Source organism: Somniosus microcephalus, chromosome 6 (genome assembly GCF_052327205.1).
Source record: "Somniosus microcephalus isolate GS21.2 chromosome 6, FLI_Smic_1.0, whole genome shotgun sequence".
Lineage (NCBI taxonomy): Eukaryota > Metazoa > Chordata > Chondrichthyes > Squaliformes > Somniosidae > Somniosus > Somniosus microcephalus.
The window spans coordinates 170029743-170050443 of record NC_140992.1 but is presented as its reverse complement, the minus strand read 5'-3'; the positions used below and the strand labels follow the sequence as shown (position 1 = coordinate 170050443).

The window sequence follows — 20701 nt, the reverse complement described above, 5'->3', positions numbered from 1 at the left end:
TTAGGGAAATTGACGGGATTGAAGGCCGATAAATCTTCAGGGCCTGATAATCTACATCCTAGGGTACTTAAGGAAGTGGCCCTAGAAATAGCAGATGCATTGCTGGTCATCCAAAATTCTATAGACTCTGGAACAGTTCCCATGGATTGGAGGGTAGCTAATGTAACCCCACTATTTAAAAAAGGTGGTATAGAAAAAACAGGGAATTATAGACCAGTAAGCCTGACATCGGTAGTGGGGAAAATGCTAGAGTTCATTATAAAAGATGTAATAGTAGAGCACTTGGAAAACAGCGACAGGATCGGACAAAGTCAACATGGATTTACAAAAGGTAAATCATGCTTGACAAATCTACTGGAATTTTTTGAGGATGTAACTGGTAGAATAGATAAGGGAGAACCAGTGGATGTGGTGTATTTGGACTTTCAGAAGGCTTTCGATAAGGTCCCGCATAAGAGACTAGCGTACAAAGTTAAAGCACATGGGGTTGGGGGTAAGGTACTGATTTGGATAGAAAACAGGTTGGCAGACAGGAAGCAAAGAGTTGGAATAAACGGGTCTTTTTCCGAGTGGAAGGCAGTGACTAGTGGGGTACCGCAGGGATTGCTGCTAGGACCCCAGTTATTTACAATATATATTAATGATCTAGACGAGGTAACTAGATGTAATATCTCCAAGTTTGCAGACGACACAAAGCTGGATGGGTGTGTATGCTGTGAGGAGGGTGCAGAGAAACTCCAGTACGATTTGGACAGGTTGGGCGATTGGGCAGATGCATGGCAGATGCAGTATAATGTGGATAAATGCGAGGTTATCCACTTTGATGGCAAAAACAGGAAGGCAGATTATTATCTGAACGGCAATAGATTGGGAAAAGGGGAAGTGCAACGAGACCTGGGTGTCCTTGTACACCAGTCGCTGAATATAAGCAAGCAGGTGCAGCAGGCGGTTAAGAAGGCAAATGGTATGCTGGCCTTCATAGCGAGAGGGTTTGAGTACAGGAGCAAGGATGTCTTGCTGCAGTTGTACAGGGTCTTGGTGAGACCACACCTTGAGTATTGTGTGCAGTTTTGGTCGCCTTATCTGAGGAAGGATGTTCTTGCCATCGAGGGAGTGCATAGAAGATTCACCAGACTGATACCTGGGATGGCAGGAATGACTTATGATGAGAGATTGGGTCGATTAGGTTTATATTCGCTAGAGTTTAGAAGAATGAGAGGGGATCTCATTGAAACTTGCAAAATTCTAACAGGGCTAGACAGACTAGATGCAGGAAGGTTGTTCCCGATGGCGGGGGAGTCCAGGGGTCACAGTCTAAGGATAAGGGCTAAGCCATTTAGGACTGAGATGAGGAGGAATTTCTTCACCCAGAGAGTGCTGAACCTGTGGAATTCTCTACCACAGAAGACAGTTGAGGCCAATTCATTCAATATATTCAAGAAGGCTAAAGGGATCAAGAGATATGGGGAGAAAGCAGGGACAGGGTACTGAATTTGGATGATCAGTCATGATCGCACTGAATGGCGGAGCAGGCTTGAGGGGCCGAATGGCCTACTCCTGCTCCTATCTTCTATGTTTCTATGTTTCTCTGCCACTTAACTCCTCCCCTCAACTCTCCTAAACTTTATTTGATTAGAATGTATTTACGTTTTATCACCCACTGTTTTGGTTTGTAGTTTTGTTTACCCGCAGCTTCTAGCACCTAATATCCTTGTTGAGAAGGTGATTTGTCTCTGCATTCTGCCAATGTTGCACTGTTAATGGCAGTGAGGAGTGCCCTCTCATTTTCCTTCCTTGCACAACAGATCAAAGCACAGCGGATGTATCTGGCTATAACGTTATACTGCACAGTGCATGAGCTGGTTTGAGGCCCAGCTAAGTGTGACTGGAAGATAACATTTAGAAAAGATCATTCTGAGCTAAACTGAGTGTAATTTTCTCGTATGAACTGTGAAAATATAGAGGGAGTGATGTAACTGTTTCAATGCACTCCCTGTTTTTTGCTCTTTTTTCTATTCATTAGCGATAAAGCATTGCAATGGGTTCAACTAAAGCAAACATTCAGTACTTGTACTCTTGTTATTGCAGGAGAGTGAACCGAAATACGAATCTTGTTACTATCCCAAACGCAAGGAATGAACTCTTTCAGTGATAATTCTGTTGTATCACTCTTTACATTTATACTATGGTCATAATGTATTAAAATCAGCCTAGTATCTCCATGATCCAATTCGAGGTGCAACGTAGTGGAACTTCTGCCTATCACATTAGCCTCACCATAACCTTGTCCCAAATTGCGGAGATGGATTCATTAGAATAATCAACAACAACAACAACAAGTTGCCTTTATATAGCACCTTTAACATTTTAAACCGTCCCAAGGCGCTTCACAGGAGCACCAGCAAACAAAATTAAACCGAGCCACATAAGGAGATATTGGGACAGGTGACCAAAAGCTTAGTCAAAGATGCCGGTTTTAAGGAACGACTTAAAGGAGGAGAAAGGTAGAAAGGCAGAGAGGCTTAAGGAAGGAATTCCAGAACTTAGGGCCTAGGTAACTGAAGGCACAGCCACCAATGGTGGAGCGATGAAAATCGGGGATGCTAAAGAGGCCAGAATTGGAGGAGCACAGAGATCTTGGAGTGTTGTAGATCTGGAGGAGGTTACAGAGCTAGGGAGGGGCGAGGCTATGATGGAGGGAATGGAACACAAGGTTGAGAATTTTAAATTTGAGGTGTTGCCGCACCGGAAACCAATATAGGTCAGCGAGCACAGGGGTGATGGGTGAATGGGTAATCAAGGAGTGTGGTCATGCCTGGAGAAGCAAAACGGTGGTGCCAGTTCTGTTGTGGCACCTGAAACTCCAAGTGGCACCTGGCTACTCTGAGGGCGGAAACCTGATGCTCTTATCGAGCTGAAGAAAACCAAGGGTAAAAAGGTTATTCTTTTTCCTGCAGCTCTCTCTCTCTAGCCCTTCTTCCATTGGCCGTTGATCTTTTCGTGATCGATTGCTGTTTGCCTTCTCAACCTGAGGCCCCACTTCAGGCCCAGAGTTAAACCCACATTTGTTCTCGGCAGGCATGGGGCAAGCTGTGTGTAATAACTGGGGAAGATGAGAGCACCCTTGGACATGCCCTCAAACTGCTGCCAAGATATGGCGGGTTGGGCAAAACCCAGTGGATCTGGGTTCCACCCCAAATTGCGACTCCTCCCAAACTGTATAAAAATAAGGATAGAATGTATTACTTTAACATGAGACTGAATTCCATCTGCTCACTTTGATGCAATTAACCTCAGCCCTCTAACCCCTTTCATCTGAACATTACATGTGGTCTTCACTCCTGTGTGTGATCAACTAGTTTACTTCCTATCTTTTATATATTCATAAAATTCTTACATCCAGCACTAGAATTTGATGTATACTGTATCAGCTGAACCGGCATTTCAGCTCAAGGCCCCATCTTGGCCACCTTGGAGGCTCTTTCGCGCTTGAACATAAGAACATAAGAACATAAGAAATAGGAGCAGGAGTAGGCCAATCGGCCCCTCGAGCCTGCTCCGCCATTCAATAAGATCATGGCTGATCTGATCCTAACCGCCAATCCACTATGACAGGACTATCTCCTGAATCTAACAGCATTAGACACACGAAAACAGGAGCAGGATCAGGCTACACGGCCCCTGGGCCCGCTCCGCTACCCACAGGGCCATGACCTATCCGAACCTAGACTCATGTCCAAATTCCTGCCCGCTCCCCGTAACCCTTAATTCCCTTTTCTACTAGGAAACTGTCTATTTCTGTTTTAAATTTATGTAACGATGTAGCTTCGACAGCTTTTTGGGGCAGCATATTCCATGGACCTACCACCCTCTGAGTGAAGTAGTTCCTCCTCATCTCAGTTTTGAAAGAGCAGCCCCTTATTCTAAGACTATGCCCCCTAGTTCTAGTTTCACCCATCATCTGGAACATCCTCCCTGCATCCACCCGATCCAACCCCTTCATAATCTTATATGTTTCAATAAGATCGCCTCTCATTCTTCTGAACTCCAATGAGTAGAGTCCCAATCGACTCAACCTCTCTTCATATGTCCATCCCCTCATCCCCGGGATTAATCGAGTGAACCTTCTTTGTACTGACTCGAGAGCAAGTATGTCCTTTCTTAAGTATGGACACCAAAACTGTATGCAGTATTCCAGGTGCGGTCTCACCAATACCTTGTACAACTGAAGCAATACCTCCCTATTTTTATATTCTATCCCCCTAGCAATGAAAGCCAACATTCCATTAGCCTTCTTAATCACTTGCTGCACCTGCATACTAACCTTTTGAGTTTCGTGCACCAGGACCCCCAGATCCCTTTGTACTTCAGTACTTTCAAGTTTCTTGCCATTAAGATAATAACTTGCTCTACGATTTTTCCTGCCAAAGTGCATAACCTCACACTTTCCAGTATTGTATTCCATCTGCCAAATCTCTGCCCACTTACTTAGCCTGTCTATGTCCCCTTGCAGGTTTTTTATGTCCTCCTCACTCACTACTTTCCCTCCCATCTTAGTATCATCTGCAAACTTTGATGTGTTACACTCGGTCCCCTCCTCCAAATCGTTAATATAGATTGTAAAGAGTTGGGGACCCAGCACTGACCCCTGCGGAACACCACTGGTTACTGATTGCCAGTCTGAATATGAACCATTTATCCCAACTCTCTGCCTTCTGTTAGATAGCCAATCCTCTATCCATGCCAGAATATTACCCCCAATCCCGTGATTTTTTATCTTAAGCAATAATCTTTTGTGTGGCACCTTGTCAAATGCCTTTTGGAAGTCTAAATACACTACGTCCACTGGTTCACCTTTATCCACCCTATATGTTACTTCCTCAAAGAACTCCAGCAAATTTGTCAAACATGACTTCCCCTTCATAAAACCATGCTGACTTTGTCTTATTAAATTATGATTATCCAAATGTCCTGTTACTGTCTCCTTAATAATGGACTCCAAAATTTTACCTACCACAGATGTTAGGCTAACCGGTCTATAGTTTCCAGCCTTCTGTCTACTGCCCTTTTTAAATAAGGGTGTTACATTAGCAGTTTTCCAGTCTGCCGGGACCTTTGCTGAGTCCAGGGAGTTTTGGAAGATTATTACCAATGCATCCACAATCCCTACCGCCACTTCCCTCAAAACCCTGGGATGTAAGCCATCAGGTCCAGGTGATTTATCCGCCTTGAGTCCCATTATTTTACCAAGTACTACTTCCTTAGTGATTTTAATCGTATTTAGCTCCTCCCCCCCTATAGCCCCCTGCTTGTCAAGTGTTGGGATATTCTTGGTGTCCTCTACTGTAAAGACTGATACAAAATATTCATTCAGTGTTTTTGCCATCTCCATATTTCCCACCATTAATTTCCCGGCCTCATCCTCTAAGGGACCAACATTTACTTTAGCCACCCTTTTTCTTTTTATATAACTATAAAGACTCTTACTATCTGTCTTTATATTTTTTGCTAATTTACTTTCATAATCTATCTTCCCTTTCTTAATCAATCTTTTTGTTATTTTTTGCTGTCTTTTAAAGTTTTCCCAATCCTCTATCCTCCCACTAGATTTGGCTACCTTATATGCCCTTGTTTTTAGTCGAATACTATCCTTAATTTCTTTACTTAGCCACGGATGGCTGTCTTTACTTTTACACCCTTTTTTTCTCAGTGGAATATACTTTTTTTGGAATTTGTAAAATAACTCCTTAAATGTACACCACTGATCATGTATCGTCTTATCCTTTAACCTATTTTCCCAATCCACTTTACTCAATTCCGCTCTCATACCTTCATAGTCTCCTTTATTCAAGCTTAGCACGCTTGTTTGAGATACAGCCTCCTCACCCTCTAACTGAATATGGAATTCAACCATGTTATGGTCACTCATTCCAAGGGGATCCTTTACTAGGACATTTTTAATTAATCCTGTCTCGTTACACAGGACCAGATCTAAGGTTGCTTGCCCCCTGGTTGGTTCAGTTACATACTGCTCAAGAAACCCATCCCTAATACACTCAATGAACTCATCCTCAAGGCAGCCCTGCCCAATTTGATTCGTCCAATTTATATGATAGTTAAAATCCCCCATAATTATAGATGTTCCCTTATTACAAGCCTCAACTATTTCCTGATTGATACTCCGTCCAACCGAGTTGCGACTGTTCGGAGGCCTATATACTACACCCACTAGTGTTTTTTTCCCCTTATTATTCCTTATCTCCACCCAAACTGTTTCATTATCCTGATCCTTTGACCCAATATCATTTCTCTGTATTACAGTGATTCCTTCCTTTATTAACATAGCCACCCCACCTCCCCTTCCTTCCTGCCTGTCCTTCCTGATTGTTAAATAACCTGGTATGTTTAATTCCCAGGCATTGTCACCCTGCAGCCATGTTTCTGTAATGGCCACAAGATCATACCCATATGTAGCTATTTGTGCCTTTAACTCGTCTATTTTGTTACGAATGCTACGTGCATTCAGATAGAGAACTTTCAAATATGTTTTGTGACACTTCGTTCCTGCTATTGCCCTTTTTATTACTTTACCTTTTACTCCACACCTTCTACCCCTTCCTGACATGCTCTGGTTTTTAATTTCCCCACTGCTACCTAAGTCTTTGACCTTCTCTGTTGTCATTTTTATTATTTGCTCTCTAGGAACCTCCCCCCCACTAGTTAGTTTAAAGCCCTCTCTACAGCCCTAGTTATATGAAGGAGCGGGCAAAAATTGTCCCCACTGTTCTGTATTTTTACAATTCTTGTATCACACCTATATAAATCTCCTGTAGCTGAGTGGTTGAAATTTCATATTCATCAAATATTAACATCAGAACTTTACAAAAAGCAAGAAAAGTGGCTAGAAACATTACCAATGAGGAAATACAGGAAACTTTCTGGTATCCGGCACGGACGGTGAAATGATCAATAACATGTCATTCTATAGTGGACACTAGGTGGAGCCGTAGAGCTGTATATAGCTGTATGTATAAGACTACACTACCCAGCTGTATGTATATTAAGACTACATTACCCATGAGGCACTAGGCTACCCACAAGGCAGCAGTCAAGATGGATGCCTCTACAGATACTGTACCTAGTCCACATGTGCTCAATAAAAGTGTCTAGCAAAAGCTAACTGTGTTCATAATAAGAATGTCTATTTATTAATGAACATAAGATGGTACCAGGATACCAAGAGTTGTAAATATCTGCTAAAAAATTGTGAAAAGCGACATGGAGAATTTGAAGCCACCAGAGCGTTTGAATCTCGAGGGAAATGTCGACTACAATTGGCGGATTTTTAAACAACAATTCGAACTCTACATTGCTGCCATCGGATTCGGTACGAAGCCAGATGCAAGAAAAATAGCGTTGCTGCTTACGGTTGCAGGCCCACAGGCGATAGAGGTATTTAATACATTTGTATTTAATCCCGAGGAGAACAGAGAAAAATTAGAAGATGCGCTAAAAAGATTTGATGCACATTGCTCTCCCAAAAAGAATGAGACCTATGAAAGATACATCTTCTATTCTCGGACACAGCAGCAAAATGAGACTTTTGATAGCTTTATAACTGATCTGAAACTGAAAGCACAGACATGTAATTTCTCTGAGCTCAAAGCATCCATGATTTGTGACCAGATTGTGTTTGGTATTCATGATAAAAAGTCAGGGAACGTCTGTTGAGAGAAACCGAACTAAATTTGGAAAATGCGGTGAAAATATGCCAAGCCAGCGAGCTAGCTCGAAAGCACGCAAAGACTTTCAGTGAAATCAATAATGATGCGATTGTAATGAGTGATAATGCTGCTGTCGGTGCTGTGTCCTATAAGGGGAAGAAACATGGGCAGAACAGAAATGAAAAGCAATCGGAGGATGACATTTTAATTGTAAACGCTGTGGTTACAAACACCAGTTAAGACAATGCCCAGCATTTGGAAAAATGTGCACAAAGTGTAATGGAAATAATCACTTTGCCAAACAATGCTTTTCAAAAGTACAAACTAAGAAAGGGCAACGAGTTAATGTGATTGAGGACACTGATTTAAGTGAGACATTTTTTGTAGGAATGGTGTCATGTGACAATATCAAAAAGGATACAGAAAATGTGCAGCCCTCAGAAATGGACAATGCTGAACATAAAGTCAATGCAGTAAAAGTGGACAAATGGATGATCCCACTGCAGATAAATGGAGCATTCGTTACATTGAAACTGGACACTGGGGCAAAAGCAAACTTAATCAGTATGAGTGACATAAAAAATATGAAAGAAAAGCCCAAAATACAGAAAAAGTCAGTACTACTGAAGAGCTATAATGGACAGAAAATAGATAGCTTAGGTGTATGCAGACTTAAAGTGACAGTCAAAGACAAAGTGCATCATCTCATGTTTTCTGTTGTGGCTGAAAGACTTGATTCGATACTAGGTGACAAAGCTTGTGAAGACTTAGAACTGGTCAAGAGAGTCTACCGTATAAACTGTGCCATAAGCAGACCAGATGACTCGGGTGATGAAGCAGAGAGCCCATCAAGGATGAAAAGGCCAAAGGGTATCCATGTCTTCAAAAAGCCTAGTTTCTCCAAGAAGAAAGAAAAAGACTTTAAGGTCAAAGAGAAGCCAAAGGAAGAAAAGCACAAAGAGGAAAAACACAAGGAGAAAAAGTCCAAAGATATAACCGCAGCAGATGTTGTTAAGCAGTGGAAAGAGAAAAAGAAAAAGAAGAAGCCTGCACCAGAGCAGGAAGCAGTTCCGGTGGATACTCCTTCTTCCCTCAGGCCAATCTTTGGTGTTCCATTAGCCGAGGCTGCTGAGAGGACTATGCTGTATGATGGGATCCAGCAGCCAGCAGTTTTTCGAGAGTGCATTGACTACATTGAGAGTTATGGCATGAAGAGTGAAGGAAACACTGAAACCCTCTCCAAGCAAAGATCGCAAGGAGACCTCGATCTATACAAGAGCAGATTGATGACAATGCCGCAACTGCATCTTGTCATTCACCGCCAGAACAATCTCATGAAGACACATCAGACTTACCCGTGTTGAGAAGATCCACACGTGAAGTAAAAGAGCATGATAGACTTAATCTTTGAGTACAATGTAAAGCTTTGAAAATGTGTTGACTGTTTTGAAAATGTTTATGTTTATAGAGCACTAACAAAAGTGTTACTGATATTATCTTTATTGTTTTCTTGAAAGTTGATTGATATTGATTTTGTTAAACCTCAAAGAAAGGGGGATGTAATGATCAATAACATGTCATTCTATAGTGGACACTAGGTGGAGCCGTAGAGCTGTATATAGCTGTATGTATAAGACTACACTACCCAGCTGTATGTATATTAACACTACATTACCCATGAGGCACTAGGCTACCCACAAGGCAGCAGTCAAGATGGATGCCTCTACAGATACTGTACCTAGTCCACATGTGCTCAATAAAAGTGTCTAGCAAAAGCTAGCTGTGTTCATAGTAAGAATGTCTATTTATTAATGAACATAAGAGATGGGACCGACGTGTTGCCGGTTCATCAACAATTCCGGATAACCGAATGCTATAGTTAAAACATACGGAGCTTCTGAGCTCCGTATCTAGCAACAAACCCTGTTGCTTAGCAACAGCTTCAAAACAATCAGCACAGCTTGCAAGCGTCTCTGTAGCTTAGCAACAGCTTCAGTTAGACACTGGCACAGCCAGAAATGAGTAAAAAAAAGTAACTAAAAGTAAAAAAAGTTACTTGAACCGACTCCTGAATTTTGCCGGTTAACCGACATTTCCGGTTATTTAGTGGCCGGTTAATCGAAAGTTTCCTGTACTGAGAACCGAGGAAGCAATGAAGCATGAGCAACCAACAATTTACCAATAAAAGCCAGAAGATAAATGGTAGATAATGAAGGTGCTCCAAATATTTTTCGCAAGTTCTTTCAGCTGCCATCTTGCTTTCTCCACTAAGTTTACTACTGGAAACAAGATTTGTAACATTGGGGCAGTAATTCATCCCCAAACGCGTGAGTACGGAAGGGGTACTCACGCGTCTGGCCGGAGGAAATGCCGGTTTTCAGCATGCACAGCGCATGCGCTGATAATCGGCATTTCCTTTCCTCTCTAACCCAAGAGGTGAAGAGGCTAGCGCGTGCACTATAGGGGGCAGCGCGTGCGTCTTGGATTTCCTCTGTTTTGGGGGATTTGCGCATGTGTAAAGGCCTCCGGTCTTTACGCTTGTAAAAAGCACACGTAAGTATTTATTTTTACAGTTAAGTGGTGTTTTAGTGCAATTTAGAATTTTTTTCCCCACAGGTTTATTATTTTAAAGATTCTACAATAAGGTAAGTTTAGTTTTAGACCCTTTTTAATAAAAATTTATTTTTTTCAAAAAAAAAAATTGTTGTTTAAATTATTTTTTTAAACTTATTTATACTTAATTTAATGATTGGGATGTTTTTTAAAATTTTATTAAAGTTTAAGTAGTGTTTTGGGGTGCAGTACTTCTCATGAGTTTGACAGTTCTTACTCTCAAACTTATGAATGAAGTTTCCCCTCCCCTGATTGGCTGAACTGCGCTCACCTGATCCCAGCCGGCACATCGCACTAACTACGCCGCTGGGTCAGGTTAGCACAGCGCGTCGACATCAGAACCTGGCCACTGAAATTAGACTCTTCGTCTCTTTTGTTTTTCTTTTCTTTGGCCGGCTGCGCGGGAAAACAGACAACCACACGGCCCGAGAGACAGCGAGCGGGGGAACAGTGGCGGCGGGCCGCAGCGGCAGCTGAGCTCGGGTGAGCGGTGGCGGGCCACAGCGGGAGCTGAGCTCCGGTGAGTTGGGCCGGGCCTGAGGCGCTACGCCGCGCGCGGGGGCTCCGCTTCACCGGAGCGGTAGGGCTCCATCGGGCCGGGCCTGAGGCGCTAGGCCGCGCACGGGGGCTCGGGTCGGCGCGGGAGCTCAGCTCAGGTGAGTCGGGCTGGGCCTGAGGCACTAGGGAGGGAGAGGGGAGGGAGGGAGAGAGAGGAAAGGAGAGAGAGAGAGGGAGGGAGAGGAGTGGGGAGGGAGAGAGAGGGGAGGGAGGGAGAGATTGGCAGGGAGAGAGAGAGGGGAGAGAGAGAGCGGCAGGGAGAGAGGGGGAGGGAGAGAGAGAGGGTGAGGGAGGGAAAGAGTGAAGGGGTGGGAGAGGGAGGGAGAGCTCGCCTTCTTCCTTCGGCCGCCGCAATTCAAACTTCCCGCCGACCTCACAAAATGGCGGCCGCCCTCCTTCACCCGCCGGGCGCTGAGTCCAGCCCCTTCCCCAGGGTGTCTTCCTCTCTTCTCTATCTCCTTCCCTCACTCCTTCCCTCTCTCTCTCTCCTTCCCTCTCTCTCTCTCGCTCTCTCCTTCCCTCTCTGTCTCTCTCTCCTTCCCTCTCTCTCTCTCTCCTTCCCTCTCTCTCTCTCTCTCTCCTTCCCTCTCTCTCTCTCCTTCCCTCTCTCTCTCTGTCTCTCTCTCCTTCCCTCTCTCTCTCTCCTTCCCTCTCTCTCTCTCTCCTTCCCTCTCTCTCTCCTTCCCTCTCTCTCTCTCTCTCCTTCCCTCTCACTCTCTCCTTCTCTCTCTCTTTCTCTCTCTCTCTCTCCTTCCCTCTCTCTCTCTCTCTCCTTCCCTCTCTCTCTCTTTCTCCTTCCCTCTCTCTCTCTGTCTCCTTCCCTCTCTCTCTCCTTCCCTCTCTCTCTCTCTCTCCTTCCCCCCTCTCTCTCTCCTTCCCTCTCTGTCTCTCTCTCCTTCCCTCTCTCTCTGTCTCTCTCTCTCCTTCCCTCTCTGTCTCCTTCCCCCTCTCTCTTTCCCTCTCTCTCTCTCTCTTTCCCTCTCTCTCTCTCCTTCCCACACAGACAGACAGACAAACTCATTTATATATATCCTTCCCCCCAGTCTCTCTCTCTCTTCCCCCCGTGTCTCTCCCTCTCTCTTCCCCCCAGCCTCTCTCTCCCCCCCAGTCCCTCTCTCCCCCCAGTCCCTCTCTCCCCACCGTCTCTCTCTTCTCCCCCAGTCTCTCTCCTTCCCCCTCTCTCTCTCTCCCCCTCCCTCTCTCTCTCCTTCCCCTTTCTCTCTCCTTCCCCTCTCTCTCTCTCTTTCCCTCTCTCTCCTTCCCACACAGACAGACAGACAGACAAACTCATTTATATATATATATATAAAAAAATTATTTCTACTTTTTTCATAACAACATGCCCTCAAAAAACCCTCGGCACCGCCGGGCACTCCAGCTAGTATATTTATAAAAATCATGCGTGCTGCATGTGTCCATGACGTGTCCATGTGGCCTAATACCACACTTTGTTACAGATGATAAACAATATTTTTTAAGAGAAAGAAAGACAATTGGTACTTTGAACCTGACACTTCAAATCGGTTACAGTGCTCTGTGAATTATTACCTGGATTTTTCTATTTGGAGCAGTGAGATTAAAGGAACAGATGAGGTTAGCGGCTAAATATCACAACTGAGTCCTGGACCCCAGAATACCAATGAGAAACTCTATGGAAGATCCATTGCTATTGAATTATAAAATTATTTATCAAATAGAATTTAGGTATTTAGTGATTTTACCTCTCTGTGGTGCCATGAAATATATAACAAATAACAAAGTATAGAAAATCGATTTTCCCCAAGTATTCACTGGCTTGCAATAATGTCTGGTGTGGGAATGGAAATGTCACATTGATTTATGTAATATATTAAAAAATTAGTTTTGGTCCGGTGTGGGTTTGTCTTCAGCGATGAAGGGCATTTGTCTGACTTTATTTACACTGTGGTGGTCAAATGTAATTTGTTTGAATTGATCTCAAGTTTAACGTGTAGCACAAACAATACAAGTTAAATGACTCCAATGTTGGACAGAAGTAACCATTCTCAGCTCCCAGCAGTTCATTTCAAGTTAAATTAAATTAGCCTAGGGAAAACATGCTGAGTTGAAACCTCGCTGGTCTTTTGTTCTGCCTGACATAACAGGATGATTTGTACTGAATTCAGACTCTTACTGAATAGGGGATACAATACTGCTCTAGACCTTGGTGTCACCTGATAAAAGATTCAGCCAACATGGTAGATAACAGATCAGTAAGCACCCATGTTATTTGTAATAATGATGATTACTGTTGCATGTAACTGGTTATGTTTTTGTGGTTCTTTTTCAGGAAGGGGATATCTGGCCTAATTCCACAGCTGAAATAAGTATAATTTTCAGACCTCAAGAAGCAAAGGTCTACCAGCGAACAGTCTACTGTGACATCACAGGTACAGAATATCACCTATTAGCCACTTCCACCTCAACCGCTACTGCTTCATGCCCCAACCCACTCGCTGCTCCTCCTCCACTGATCTTCTCTTTTGCTTCGTTATTGAGTTGTATCTGGACAGGCGTCTGGTTTCCCTCTGCTCTACTCTTGGTATCTTCTGCCATACCCATTATGGTTCTCCCAAAGTTGCATTCCACACAGTCTCATTCCCTTGCCTCAGTGCTAAGCACACCTATCTCCCCTTCAGCAAACAAATCTCTTTAGTCTTCTCCATGTTCCCCTCTGCCACTGACCCCCCGCTACCTCGTATTACCCATCCACTCTGCATTGCCTAAATGTTTGTGGTGGTGGTGTGGCTCTCACTGTCCTGTCCCCTTATTCTTCCAGCATCTTTTTCTTCCTTTGACCATCTCACCCTCTACCACCCCTTCAGTTTTTGCTTCAAATTCTTCTTGTCTACCTCTGTTCCAAATCTCCTGACAATTTCCTAGCAGGAATCTCCCTCCTCTTCTCACTTGGCCTCTGCAACGAGTGACTCTTCATTCCTGGTGATTTCAACCTCTACCTAAATTCCTCTGATGCCCTCTCATCGGATTTCTCAGTTAACCATCAAGGCTGAGATAGATAGATTTTTGGACTCTAGGGGAATCAAGGGATATAGAGATTGGGCGGGAAAGTGGAGTTGAGATCGATGATTAGCCATGATCTTATTGAATGGCGGAGCAGGCTCGAGGGGCCGTATGGCCTACTCCTGCTCCTAATTCTTATGTTCTAACCTCACCCTGCACATGAATTCCCCACCTGCACACAAATCTCCAGCCTCCAGGGTACGGTAGCATAGTGGTTATGTTACTGGACTAATAATCTAGAGACGTGAGTTCAAATTCTGCCACGGCAGCTGGGGAATTTAAATTCAGTTAATTAAATACATCTGGAATTTTTTTTAAAAGTTAGTATCAGTAATGACAATTTCCTAGCAGGAATCTCCCCTCTGGTTCACTAATGTCCTTTAGGGAAGGAAATCTGCCGTCCTTACCCGGTCTGGCCTATATGTGACTCCAGACCCACAGCAAAGTGGTTAACACTTAACTACCCTCTGAAATGGCGGCTCACCGCCACCTTCTCAAGGGCAATTAGGGAAGGGCAATAAATGCTGGCCTTGCCAGCAACGTCCGCATTCTGTGAATGAATAAAAAAAACATGTCATTTCAAGGGTGCTTCATACTTCTGAGATGTATACCTTTGTGTTCATCTCATCTGTGGCACACCAACGACTCAAATCCTCATCACACAACTACCCTTGCTTGGCAAAATGCTCTCTAACCTCATCAGTGGCTTCCTTTCTTCAGCATCTGTCCCTCCACTTTTCAAGACTGTTGTCATCACCACTCTCAAAATTACCGACCTTGATTCACCTTGGTCCTCCCCAACTGCTACTTTATCTCCTAGCTCTCCTTCCTCTGTAAAGCACTTGAACCCATCATTACTACCCAGCTCCATATCCACCTCTTCCATTACTCGCTTCCAAATCCCTTCATTCCGGTTTCTGGACTGTCCACAGCAGTCACCAGTTACATCCTTTGTGATTGTAACTGGTGTGTTTTCCTCATCCTTCTTGATCTCACCACAGTGTTTCACACAGTCAACCATTCCATCGTTCTCCCCAGCTCTAGCACAGTCAGTACTTCTCCTATAATGGTTTCTTCTCCCATCTCCACTTGATCATATTGGATGTGCCGCAGATGGCCCCCTCCCTTCCTTGTCTACATGCTGTCCCTTGGCAACATCATCCATAGGCACCTGGTCAGCTTTCACATATATGCTGATGACATCAATATTTACATCTCTGCCATCACTCTTGATTCCTTGACCACCTCTGTGTTTAGCTGACATCAGAGCAAGAACTGCTTTCAACTCATCATAGGCAAGACTGAAGGCATCTTACCCTGCTCCTGCCTATAACTCTGGACCTCATCATGATCCCCTCCTTCTCCCTGGCAGCTCACTCAGGCTAAGACTGATGTTGTATAATGTCAGTGTTCTGTTTGATTTTGAACTGAGCTTCAAACCCCACATCCTAGCCATCACCAAGATCATCTTTGCAACATCACCTGCCGACACCCCTACCTCACCCCCACTGCTGCTTTGTCACATTTCTGAATTACTCCAATGCCAGCCTCAGTTCTGCCCTTCAGAAATTGGCACTTGTTCTTAATTTTGACACAAGCATCCTATCCCATTTGAAGTCCTGCCCCATATGGCCCCTGTGCTCACCAACCTTTACTGGCAAGCCATGCAGTGATTTCGAAATCCTTGTCTTCATCTACAAATCTCTTCATAGCTCTTCAGTGCTCCCTCATTCAGCTGTATGTTCCTGCATGCACTCTCTGCTCTTCTCACTCTGCATCCTTTCTTCTCTCCAGTAGAAGATCCTTAAGCTGATTGACCTATGCTCTCTAAAACAAAGAGCATTTCTGTGCTGATGAAAGGTCATTGACCTGAATCATTAACTTCTGTTTTTGTTTATGCTCTCTAAAGTTCTCCGCCATGCTACCTCCCTCCCTTCCTCCCAGGCGTCCTAAAAACCTACCTTTTTGAACTTGCCATTGGTTACTAGCCCTCATTCTTCTCCAACTACTGCACAATGTCTGGTTATTTTCAGCTCTCTGAGGTGCTTTAGAACTCAGTTATATCTGCGCAAGTTGTTAGAACATAAGAACATAAGAAATAGGAGCAGGAGTAGGCCAATCGGCCCCTCGAGCCTGCTCCACCATTCAATAAGATCATGGCTGATCTGATCCTAACCTCAAATCTTCTATCACTCTGCATCCACCCGAACCCATGTGATCTCCCGGGAGAGGCGAAAAACCAGATGAAGACCCAATGGCCAATTTGGGAGAAAAAATCTGGGAAATTCCTCTCCGACCCATCTAGGCGATCGAAATTCTTCCAGGAGATCACTGTCCCTATATTTTCTACAATACTTACCTTCTGTAAAGGCGATCTCCACCCCAGCCAGGAACAGGAATAAAAATAATTTGTTGTTGACAAATCATATGGGTCAAGTAGAATAAATCATATAAAGCCATTTTGTAAAGCTCCTCCAATGGCTAAGTGCACCACCCAATACAGCACTGAACCATGTTAACAAGGAAGGCCTCGGGCTCAATTTCTGGCCAGTGATGAGTTAGTTGGTCTCACTTGGTGTGGGGTGTGGACACTAAAATTGGGCTATTCTCCACATTCACTTTCAAAAGAGGGGGGAAAATGAGAAAATTACAAGGATGGAAGCGGAATATTTGTACTTCCTCATTCATTCCATCTCCACATAAACTAAATACTCCATCATACAAGAAGGAAAAAGAAACGGTGGACCCTCTGCTTTTTTGGTCAGGTGTTTTTCCCCATCCTTTTTATCTATAGGCTCTGAGCTGCACCCTAGTTTTTTGACTGGAGGAGGTTGCCCAGATGAGAAGCAATAATGACCAAGAGTTTCTGCTTTGGACCTCCTCCAACTTAAGTTTTTATGTGGATTTTGTATCCCAAAGGAACAGTTTCCATCCTAAAGTTTGAAGTCTGCCAGCCAGCCTCCTGACTATAGCAGCTGAATTACATGTAGTAACATTACCATCTCAGACCATGCCCTCAAAATGAAGGAGTACAAAGCCCTTGTTATAAATCTCATCATTCATCAAGAAACTACTCATGAAATAGCGCTGGACGGCCAGCTGGTGGCGCCGTCCAAGGAGTATAAATACTCGGGCGTGGGCCCAGCTTTCCAGGGACATTTTGTAAGACAAGGAACTAGTGAAGTACAACTAGACCTCCATGTTCTGAAACAAGTTGATTAAATCCTTGCTTTATGCTCAAACCAAGTGCGTAGTGAGTTTTATTACGTCAGCCCTTAAGTCCAGAATTCTCAGGATCTTTCCATCCCATTTGGGGCTACATATACTCCTTGATTTAATAAGACTCCATGGGGGAGAATTTCGGTATCACCCCGTTTGGGGCGCAATTATTGGCCGGACGTAAAGTTTAGCGTCTGGTGGTAATTATCGCCTCCGACTGCAAACTTGGCTTCTATCACCCCTGGAGGTGATTGGAGCGCTAAATCAGGCGCTACACACCTCTCTTAAGGCGCTAACGCCGAGGAGCGAGGCGCTACCTCAGAGCGCTGGCGAAGCTCATGTGATGTCAGTCAGCAATGGAACACAGACACACTGGCGCCGGCCAGTTCTTAAAGGGGAGGGTCGATCTTGCTCTCCATCCACACCCTGCTCATTGCAGCCTTGAAGCTCGGCCTGGAGAGACCGGTACATCAAATCTGCTGGAAAGAACAATGGAGAGACCCAGGGAAAGAGCTCATGTGCATCCCCCATAATCTCTTCTAAATCGATGCAAGGAAGGTCAAATCAAAATGAACCTGCAAAGTGCTGTTCATTACCAAAAACTCCTTCACACAGCATTGAATCTATCCAGAAGTCTCTCTCTCTCTCTCTCTCAGAAGGCGTGGTGCAAAAATGTCGCCGACAAAAAAAGGCAGGAAGCGGTCACCTTTAAATGGCGCTCCCCCAGTCGCTTCCCGACTGCAAAACGTTCCCCTCAACCTGTCGTTGCTAGCAGCAGGTGGAAAGGCAGGGGGCACCACTCAATATCCGGTCCGGGGCGTTGCACGCTCGACTTACATCACGATCTGTGGGCGCAGGAGATCATGGCGGTAGTGTTTAGCGCTGCCGCAAAATGTCTGGTCAATTTCACAAGCGGCGCAAACATCGCCACACCCGGGCGCTAGTTGCTTTGCGACCCATTAGCGCTCTCTTAGGGCGCTAATGGGAGGTGCAAAGCAACTGAATTTTTCCCCCCATATTTCTTCATCACAATGCTCTGATCTAGATGTGTGGGGTTTTAAATAAGGAAAAGTGGCTGAATCAATGACCTTGTAGGAGTCTACTTACTCCTAGCAGAAAATACTGAACTCGGAGAGGTTCAGCAGAAAAGGTTTAATTGTTGAGGCTGCATGTTGAACACAAAATGGCGTCAGAGCCTACACCAAGTCCAACTGCCTTTCATCAGTCCACAGCTTCGACTGCTCCTCCCCCGCTCTGGGCTTAACTATGTTGCAGATTGAGTTTCTTAAAGGTGTGATCCTTCTTAAAGGCATGACGCCTGATTTATAGTCTACGGACCGAAAAGCGGATTGTGTCCTTTCTGTGGTCGGTACGCCACACAGCTCCCCCCAGAATCCGCTAGTAGGGAGTGTACGAACCGGCGTGGTGGCTTGATGGCACGGCCAGAACGGCTCTTGGCGGTTGGTGTCGGGAGCGGGGCAGTCGGACGCGTCGGGCTCTTAGGCGGTCTGCCCCACGGTGGGGGTTGGCCCACTTGAACGGGTTCGTCAGGCTCTACGTGTGCCAGCTTGAGCCGGTCGACCGACACCTTGTCAGTCCTGCCGCCCACTTCGAGGAGGAAGAACTTGTTCCCCATCTGGAGTACCTTGTAGGGTCCATCGTATGGGGGCCGTAGAGGTCCTCGGTGGGCGTCATGGCGCACGAAAACAAATTTGGCCATGTGCAGGCTAGGTGGTACGCGGGTTGCTGGTTCGCCGTGCCGGCCGGTGGGTACCGGAGCAAACTGTTGTGCTCGGTTGGCGAAAGCGCGGCGTTGCTGGTCAGCCGACCAGGGGGTCGTGGCGGTGGGCAGGAACTCTCCGGGTACGCGCAGCGGCTGGCCGTACACGAGTTCCACCGCCGAGTCTTGCAGGTCTTCCTTGACCGCGGAGCGTAGGCCAAGTAGCACCCACGGGAGGCGGTCGATCCAAGCATCGTCCTCGAGGCTGGCGCGGAGGGACGCCTTCATAGACCTGTGGAATCGCTCGCACAGTCCATTGGCTTGGGGGTGGTAAGCCGTGGTGCGGTGAACGGCCACCCCGAGGTTTTGGGCGATGGCGGCCCACAGATCAGAGGTGAACTGCGGGCCTCTATCCGACGTCATGTCGGAGGGGACGCCGAACCGAGCGACCCAGGTACCGATGAACGCCCTCGCGATGTCGGCGGTGGTGGTGGACGTCAGTGGAATGGCCTCGGGCCAGCGGGTGGTACGGTCCACGATTGTCAGCAGGTGCGTGTGACCTTGTGATCGCGGCAGGGGGCCGACGAGGCCGATGTGGACGTGGTCAAACCTTCTTTCTGGCACGGCGAACTCCTCGAGTGGGGCTTTGAAGTGCTGGTGGATTTTGGCACACTGGCAAGCTATGCAGGATCTGGACCAGACGCGCACATCTTTGCGCAGGCCGCGCCAGACAAATCGGTTGGCCACCAGTCTAATGGACGCGCGGGTGCTGGGGTGTGAGAGGCCGTGGACGATGTCGAACACCCGTTTTTGCCAGGCCGCCTGGACTACGGGGCGGGGTTGCGCCAAGGAGGTGTCGCATTTGACTGTGACAGCGGACGGGCCGCAGGCGACATCGGTCAGTCGCAGCCCTGGGAGGGTTGTGGGCGCAGAGAGCAGATCGGGGTCGGTGCGTTGCTCCGCTGCCAATTGAGCATAGTCCACTGCCAGGTGGGTGCCATGGACGGCGGGGCAGGATAGGCAGTCGGCCACCACGTTGTCTCGACCGGAGACGTGCCAGATGTCCGTGGTGAATTCGGACACCAGGGCGAGCTGGCGTTGTTGCCTGGCTGACCACGGGTCCGCAGATTTCGCCATCCCGAATGTCAGGGGTTTGTGGTCAACAAACGCGGTGAACGGGCGGCCCTCCAGAAGAAATCTAAAATGGCGGACTGCCAGGTACAGTGCGAGGAGCTCGTGGTCAAAGGCGCTGTATTTGGCCTCCGGGGGGCGCAGTTGGCGGCTGAAAAAGGCCAGTGGTTGCCAGGCCCCGTCGACCCACTGTTCGTACATGGCGCCGACCGCGTGGTCGGAGGCGTCCGTGGTGAGGGCCACCCTGGCGTTGGGCTGTGGGTGAGCGAGCATGGTGGCGTCGGCGAGTGCCTTTTTGGTCGAGTCGAAAGCGGTCAACATGTCCGCCGACCACTCGATCGCCATTCTGTCTTTCTTACCCCGGAGGGCTTCGTATAGGGGCCGCATGAGGGAGGCCGCTCCGGGAATGAAGCGGTTGTAAAAGTTGATCATCCCCAAGAATTCCTGGAGGCCTTTGATGGTGGTAGGCCGGGGGAACTGCTGGACGGCTTGCACCTTGGCGGGCAGGGGAATGGCTCCGTCCTGCGTGATGTGGTGGCCGAGGAATTCGACCCTGCTGAGGCCGAATTGGCACTTGGCTGGTCTGATGATGAGCCCGTGGTCACTGAGCCGCTGGAACAGGGTGTGGAGGTGCTCGATGTGTTCCTGCTTGGAGGAACTAGCTACCAGGATGTCATCCAGGTAGACAAAGAGGAAC

The 20701-nt window shown here is 46.4% G+C and overlaps 1 protein-coding gene across 1 annotated transcript in view; it reads left to right on the top strand.

The window, feature by feature from the left end:
• hydin (HYDIN axonemal central pair apparatus protein) overlaps positions 1-20701 on the top strand; it is a 946920-nt gene that overhangs the window by 211338 nt on the left and 714881 nt on the right. Inside the window, exon 6 of the mRNA XM_085992020.1 lies at positions 13204-13303. Coding sequence (XP_085848146.1) covers positions 13204-13303 — 100 coding nt within the window. The remainder of the gene's footprint in view (positions 1-13203; positions 13304-20701) is intronic.